General features: G+C 38.3%; 1 protein-coding gene and 1 long non-coding RNA gene across 3 annotated transcripts; one reads left to right on the forward strand and one right to left on the reverse strand.

The window, feature by feature from the left end:
* Positions 1 to 389: 389 nt before the first annotated feature.
* Positions 390 to 2,510, forward strand: LOC133733513 (uncharacterized). 2 transcript variants are annotated; one of them, XR_009857748.1, is made up of 3 exons: positions 512 to 878; positions 1,228 to 1,379; positions 1,819 to 2,510. It is a non-coding gene; the product is annotated as an uncharacterized LOC133733513 (long non-coding RNA). The 2 variants fall into 2 exon arrangements; XR_009857747.1 differs by having other exon boundaries at positions 390 to 878; positions 1,228 to 2,510.
* A 3,872-nt stretch (positions 2,511 to 6,382) lies between these two features.
* LOC133733515 (pyruvate, phosphate dikinase regulatory protein, chloroplastic) lies at positions 6,383 to 8,122 on the reverse strand. The gene is made up of 3 exons (XM_062161138.1): positions 7,574 to 8,122; positions 6,846 to 7,470; positions 6,383 to 6,690 (listed from the first exon to the last, which is right to left on the reverse strand). Exons 1-3 carry the CDS (start codon positions 8,021 to 8,023, stop codon positions 6,587 to 6,589), a joined length of 1,179 nt encoding a protein of 392 aa, XP_062017122.1. The 5' UTR covers positions 8,024 to 8,122; the 3' UTR covers positions 6,383 to 6,586.
* Positions 8,123 to 8,375: the final 253 nt, after the last annotated feature.

Raw genomic sequence — 8,375 nt, forward strand, 5'->3', positions numbered from 1 at the left:
CCCGTTGTCTCATACATAGTATAAGGATTTGAACATCTTCAGTTATTGGTAATTGTTTTTGAGGGTAATGCTCAAATTATTTTTTCCTACTCTCATGTATAGTATGACTGCTAACATGCATAGATTGGCAGCAGCCCATGTTTCCACATTGGAACGTTTGGATTTTCCTCCAACACAAGAACAGCAGTGTTCGAGAAAGTGAGAACCCATCTCTTTTATACACAATCATATAATGTATGTGGATTTATGGGTATTGAATTTAATACAAATTCAGTGTTATTAGAAATGAGAGGGATATTTTAGGGGCATGGTATGCATTCTAGGGCATATGAGTAGTTTTGCCGACGTGATCGTACACCTAGCTAAAACCACCAAAACTACCTAAAAAGAAAAGAAACACCTATATGTGAGACTGGATTCAGCCACGTAGATGCCGACATACGAATCAGAGGTTACAGTTAAACGGTTGGGTCCAGTTCTAATCATGTGCCTTTTTTGATCCTATTTTGATCATCGGTGACTGAGGGATTAGGAATTCAAACCAAACTTTCATCCGGTGCTGCTTTAAGTTTCACCAATGGCTCTCATTCCTCCAAGTCTTTTCGTCCTTCTCCCTAGCTTTCACCTACAGCCCATGATCGATGTTCTTCCTTTACAACTTCTGTACGTAAGCTCTAGAAATGGCTGCTCTCCTTTACGCCTATAAATGGAAAATATCTGCATAAAACTCCAAGATCTTCTCTGTGCTAGCTGTGGATACTATAGAGGGATAGCTTCCATTATTATGGAAATCCAGTTTGTAATAGTGAAACTTCACGACTGCTTTATAGTGAGTAGACCATTCTAAATAGATGGTTGATTATTGGAGTAAATTTTTGGTGAGTTGATTCACTGTGAAAGAGTTTTTCCATATTGCATTTTGTTTTTACTTCATAATACGTATGAGCTGATTTAATGACTTTTGATAAAATAACATTTCTCTAAATTCACAAAAATGTTTTAATATTTTTCAAATAAAAGTAAAATTTTGTACCGTATAATTGTAAATTGTTTCTTCATATTGCACCATGTCATGCAAGAAGTCTTAACTTCACAATTTTGTATATTCAAAGTATACTTTGTTTTTGGTTATTGTTGAGTCACAAATTACTTATGTAATTGTGCCCCATAATTATGAAAATTGATTTGTTTTCCATGCTATTTTAATCCATTTTCTCTTATTTGTAGGAAACCTTGCATTGAGAATAAAATGACTAATTGAAGCTTGAAATGCGGAGATTTGAAGCTAGGGGAAGAAGACACGGAGATTGGAAGAAAATTGCAATTCGACTTTTCCGGCGATTTTTCCGGCAAACTTTTCCTGCGAGCCGCCACTCATGGTGGGTCTTTTCTCCAGCAAAGGAGGACCATGGTTGTGAGATTCTCCCATCACTTGAAATTCAAATATCTCCCTACACATTGTCCTTTTGTCACCTTGCCAATTTGAGACCATTTGGGGGACAATGGTGTAAGAGCATCTCTTGCACACTTTGGGACCAAAGAAGACATACAAGCTGATCAAAGATAGGCCAAAGACTAATTCTTCAGAATTCTTGACTCCATTCAATCATCTTCATCCTATCCAAGATCCATTTTCTCTCTAGAGAAGACACCACCATTTCCACCACTAAAACCACCATCTCCACCTCTAAAACCTCCATTTCCACCACTACAACTGATGTGCTCATATTTTCCTATATTTCTTTGCCTCTTAATCTTAGTATTTATGCTTAGTCCTCCTTATTTCGAGTCATTTATGTTGTTATAGTGTTTTTGTAGGTTTGTCTCATAAAGAGAAGAAAAGAAGTTAAAATGAGCTAACTAGGATTAAAAGACGCCCAGGTCCCAGAATTTGTCTGTGCAGAACATCCAACTTCCTCGAATTACTGGGAGTTACTCAGATCGAATCAGACAATGAGCCTTATATCATTGGAAAGCTACGGATGTCAACTTTCTGTAGAATTTTACGGATCTCGATTTCGATTCTTCTAGAGAAAGTTATGATTATTTGAGTGAAAATAGGTCGGACAGGAAATCTGCTCGGGAATTTACAACCATTCGTGGAGAACTCAAGTTCCGTGGCACAAGATCATCAATCCTAATGTTTTAAGGAAGTTAATTAAGATGAGGATTCAATGATGAACTTATTCCTACTTCTACAAGAGATATTTCAAGGTTTTCCCATTCCAAATGAAGCCAAAGATGAGCAGAAATCTTCCCTATATAAGGGAGCACGAATTTACATGAGAGGGAGTCTCGGAGCACAATGTAGACGCCTAAGGAGCAGAGACGACTCATCCATCTTCCCTTTCTTTTCCCTTCCATTCTTTTTATGTTTTTTTTCCTATGTTTTAATTAAATATATTTTGCAAAACCTTTTTCTAGGGTTAGGATGATGCCCTATCATGATTGTTTATGTACTTTGATGGATTTATAGTTTCTTTATGATGAATGCTTAATCACTATTTGAATTGATGCTTTATGTTTAAGTTCTTTGATTGATCACCTTAGGGCTTTGCATATAGTAGTTGGAAGACAAGTTTGAAGCAGAGATGCAATATAATTTGATTAGCTTCTTGTGGTTAAGTGTGGTAAATTACATTATTACTTGAGAAAGACTAATGGTTTGCTTGATTCCCTTGTTTTCTAAAGCGTAATGAGTCTTGCATGTTAAATTTATACCTGAGAAGGATAAACTGCATAGTTAGGATATACGATCTTTACCCGAGAGGGAGAGCATCATACACTTAAGGAAAACTATGGTCTACAGTACCTGAGAAGGACTTAGATACGGGAATTATCATCTAAAGACATAAAAAAATCTGTTAATTACATTGAAACATAAATAGGATTGTTAGTGGTTGATTTCGAAACCCTAGGTTTTATCATTAGTTGTTTGATTCTTTAATTCTCAAATTATTTGTTTATTGAAAAAACCTTAAAACCATATCTTCTTTAGTTTGATTGTTTATGTGTTTTTGTGTTTGGATTAATTAGGTCAGGATTTAAATTAATTATCAATCCTCAGTTGGAACGACCTCGTACTTGCACACTATACTAACGACGATTCGTGCGCTTGCGAGTTTTAATTAAAATTTCACAACAACAACCTCCATTTCCTCCACCATTCAACACCACAACTCACCTTAGAGATTCCAAATTTCAATTTTCTTACCAATATCAAGAGCTTGGAGCAAGGAGAAGGAGGTGACTACCACCACATCATGTTCTTGGAGACCCATCTCCACCACCTCTTCCTGCATCGTCAATAGTCACCATTTACTCCCTATCTCTTTATGTATTTGATGTTTAATAGAATGTTGAAGCTTGTGTATCTAGCTATATGTGAGTAGTGAACTAGTTGGGGCTAGGGTTGAAAGCCCTAGCCAAACTTGCTTGGATTGATGTTTTTGTTATAAATTGATGCAAATTCATGTTGTCATTCTCACATGCTAAGTCAATAGTTGAATGCATTACTTAGACCTAATCAATTTGAGTTATGTGTTTGCCATGACATGAAGTTTTTCCTAGAGATTGATTACCTTTAGGCAAAAAGGGAGCATGAAAGCACACCATGTGTGCATGTGAGGGTAGTGAGCTAAAATCACCTAGAGATAGGATTGGTTTGCTTGCTTGGTTACCTAAACTCTAAGCTTTATGCATTTAGGGGCAAAGGATTGAGACATATCCGGTAATTGAATTTGTCTCTAGCTAGTTAGCTCTAGACTTATCCGGTTAGAGTTAATAAAATTAAAGGGGTTTAAGCCTTAGTAGTCCTATCCGGATGCTAAGAGGGTAGTTGGACAATTAGCTTTGCATCATTCATATTCAATTGCTTTAATGCTTCCAAGGGAGGCAAAATGTGAAACCCGATGCCCTAACTCCCATCCATTTGATAACAACTTGTTTAGTTTAGCTTAGTTTATATTACTTGCTTTCATTGTTTCAATTTGAATAGAAACCAATCTCAAAATCAAAATCAAATCTCTACACACCATCTTGCACATACTCACCATGAACTTTGGTTCATTTGTGAGCCTTTGTTTGTGATTGTACATTTGCATATTCTTCTAGTTTTTCCTTAGGTTTTCCCTAGCTAGGAAAGGATTTACCAATCCTCGTGGGTTCGACATCCTTACTTAATCCCCTATTCTATAACTTGTACTTCTTGCACTTGAGGGTGGCTTCAATGCTAACAGTTATATGGGCCCTTGAAGTTGAATGTTTTGGAGCACCCAGCCACTTGCTTTAAAGTGTGGACATTGGACATGCTAGATGTGTTACCCACTGATTAGAGAGACTTCTTCTTTGTGGGCTTGTGGGCAATATGGAGGGAAAGAAATACCGCGTACCTATGTTTTTAATTGATTGGGCTGCCCGTTTTTTGAATGATTACCAGAAATATCATCCTAAAGCCGTGAAGAAAAAGAAGAGGCCATTAACCAGATGACAATGCCCACCTAGTGGTAAGCTGAAAATTAATATTAATGGGGCTTTTAGAGCGGATAATGGTTGTGGAGACATTGGTGTAGTGGTCAAGAACGACGCTGGTATGGGTATTGCTACTCTGGCTAGGCCATGCTCACTCAGTCCTAAATATGGAAGCTGAGGCATGTAGAGCGGGTCTTCTACTTGGTATTCACCAAGGTTGGTCTGAAATTGACATTGAAAGTGACTCTGCCATTCTGATTGCTGTACTCAATAGTTCGAAGAATGATTTCTCAGAGGTAAGTCGGATTTTAGATGATTGCAAAGATTATTTTAATGCTTTTCAGTCAGTTAGAATTCGTCATATTTACCGTGAAGTAAATGGTGTTGTTGATAGACTTGCACACCTTGCTAGTTTGTTTGTTATTGATGATGTTTGGTTAGATGAGACTCCTGCTATTATTCATGATGTTCTCTACGAGGATTATTGTAAGTGTTTTCCTGTAGCACGAGGTTCAGGTTTTATGTCCCCCCGTTGCAAAATTATACTATTAATATAATAAATGGAACCGAGCATGGGGTTGAGCCTCACAGTTAGGCTGGGTTTCAGACCTCTTTCAAAAAAAAAAAAAAAAAATCATCTCAAGCTTGAGGTGCAAATGCTAAACATAATATATACGAACCAAACAATGGTAGTAATGAACTTTGTTTAGTTACTACCAAGAACCAACTTTAACCCCATACTGTATCAGTGAGATGGCAATGAATGCTCATCACATTTATTCTTGGGCCCTTTTGCCATTTCAATTTGAATTATAGATTACCAGATTTGGTGCACCAAGAATGTTGACTCTGGTTCCTGAGTCTGCCCTTAATTGAGTTAACAATCAATTCTCTAAGAGCAAGTTCACTTGTTGGGTCACTGGGTATCTGACCCATTCACTACTTTTTTATGTTTATTTCCATCATTTGGGTCAATTTTGTGACCTACAAACTGACCTGGCACATTTTGTGACCTGCCAAGTCAGTTTGTAGGTCACAAAACTGACCCAGAAAATGACCCGGGTCAGTTTGAAAATTGTGCCAGTGACTCAGATGGTGGAAATAAACATAAAAAAAAATAATAATAAATAGTAACTAACCCAGTGACCCGACGGGTGAACTTGCTCTAACTTAGAAAGAATAACTTGCCCACAAGTTTTCCTTGAAAATTTGAATTGGATTGGAATCAGCCCTGCAAGAGAGACTCATACAAATCTAAATAGTCACCTAGATGGTCCAATAATGACTTTTCTTATTATGGGTTACTGATTTCAAATCTAATTTATTCCTCCTCTACTCTCATCCACTCCTATGTAGAAAGAATCTGTCAGCCTCATGCCCTCATCAACCCTTTTAAAGAGTAATTTTTATGCATCACTAGCTAGGTAATCTATGATACTTCACCAGCCACATTTTCCATTGCTCCAGAGTTCCAGTACCAACACTCCAGAATCTGATAATTACACTACTACTCTGACAGTTTCTTCAATCAATTACTAATTTAAAATGCAAAACCTAACAAATGACAAGGACTTCAATTAGAAACTAATACTTTTTACCAAGTAGATATCTACACTAACAAGGGCAATTTCAAAAATCCAGTGGGGCTTCCTAAGAGATCCTACATTAGAATTGGATGCTTAAGCCCACAAATGCAGAACAGAGTCTTTGCTCACAAATTTACATCACTATGTCTACACAAGTAGAGTGGCATCTGGCTCTACCATCCTCACCAAAGTAAATGGCAGATTTGTTGCATAAATGAAACATGCTAAGGTTAAACTTATAAGGGCAATTAAAACCATGAGGGTAATTCAGAGGGTGAAATTGCTTTCCTGCTAACATCAGAATAAAATGCAAATGGTGACAGGCATACAGTTTAATATGATGACTAGCATTCGATATTTCAATATATGTGTGTTTATATACATGCATCAGGGGTATATAAGTATGACAAACGAAAAAGGTCTGCCTGATCTATAATCTTGACCTCAAAATATGACAACAAATCTCCAGACAGCTCTTGGCTAGATGAGATGACTATTTACCACTCTGCATACTCTAGCAGAATAACTTATCAATAACGTTTCGATATTCTTGGCATTGAGCACTTGTTCTTCCTGTCATGATAAAGCCTCAATACAACAGCTGCAGTTTCTTCTATTGCTTTTCCTGTCACTTCTGTAATCAATATAGTATGAACTAAGTTAGCTCACAATTGATACAACTTTAAAGCATTTCACATTACAATTGATACAACTTTAAAGCATTTAGCATTAGCAAATTGAACTATAAACAAAAAGCAAACAAGATCATACTATATTCGAAGTTCTTACCAATTACTGGCCAGACAGGATTTTGTGCAAGAATCTTTCGTGCATACTCAAGCTCCTCTCGAACATGATCCATCTCAGAGTAGTTACTCCTCACTCCTTCACTAAACCCCAAACTCTTAGCTCTCGCCCTCCTAATCGTTTGCAACACCAGAGGATTAATAGTCAAGCCAAAAACTTTCTCGGGGTCAATCTCAAAAAGAGTCTTTGGCAAAGGAACACCCATCACAATAGGCACATTAGCCACCTTGTACCCCTTCTGTGACAAATAAATCGACAACGGGGTCTTCCCCGTTCTCGAAACCCCGGCAAGCACAATGTCGGCCTTGTGCAAGTTCTGGGGCAATGCCCCATCATCTTGCTTGATCGTGAACTCAATCGCTTCAATCCTCTGAAAGTACTCATCTGTAAGAGGGTATCTCCTAGGACCCCCAGAAGGTGACACATTTAGATGTGAAGCTATGGACTGTGTAATTGGACCTAACATATCAATGCTGGGTAAGCCCCAAATTTTACAAGCTTGTTTAGCAGACTCAGCCATTGATGGGTCAGCTAATGTGTACACCACCATAGCTCCTTCTTTAGCCGCTTGCTTTATAATCTCCATTAGCTGCCCCACATCATCAATCTGAACAATACACCCCAAATTTCATTACAATCAAAATTTAGGGTTCATAATTTGGGGTTTTCAAATCGAACCATAAAGTAATGAAATTTGAATCACTACTCACCCCAGAAAACAAATGGGTATTCACAGCGCAGTTCCGATCGACCAAGCAATGCTCAAACTGGCCCAACGCTGCGCCGACGGAGTGTTCCACCGTCCACCCAGTTCCGTCGGAAACCATATAAATCGACTTCCCGGTCGTCATGACCACGTCATCGTCGCCGTCACTCGCCGTTAAAGAAGTGTCTTTTTGCTCCGGCAAGACTCGTTCTTTGAGCTGCGGAGGAGGGTTTGGGTCGAGTAGTTGGGTCTGCTGGCCGGTCCGGTCGAATTTCCGACCGGAGCGCAAGGACCGGGCCCGGGACCATCGGCTTAGCTGAGGGCTGGCCTTGAACTTCCGAGGCTGAGGCTCGGATCCAGGTTCGTATGAGGTCTGTGGAGGTTTGGGTATACGGTGCGGGTCGGCGAGTGAGAGGCGGAGGTTCCGGAGAGTGAAGGTGGAAGAAGCTATCATTATTTTATTGTTCAATTTTTTTTGGGTTTTAATTTTGCCTGGGTTTTGGTTTTGTTGTAGTAAAGGGACATGTTATTTGGGTAGTAACATATATGACTACATGAGGACGGCTGGATTTAGTTCGAGTTTGATTTTTACCGAGAAATGAGGTGGAAAAATAGGAGTAGAGAAAATGAAGATCGAGGATTAATCGATTATCGAAACCTTAAAAGATTGGAAAATATAATACGGTTGTTAATTTATAAATTTTATAAAGTAAATATACAATTGACGAAGAAAATAAAGAATATGAGAAAGAGGAGCGAGAAAATGAAGAAAAACATGGGATAAGAGGAGGAAACTGATAATTTGT

Source organism: Rosa rugosa, chromosome 2 (assembly GCF_958449725.1).
Source record: "Rosa rugosa chromosome 2, drRosRugo1.1, whole genome shotgun sequence".
NCBI lineage: Eukaryota > Viridiplantae > Streptophyta > Magnoliopsida > Rosales > Rosaceae > Rosa > Rosa rugosa.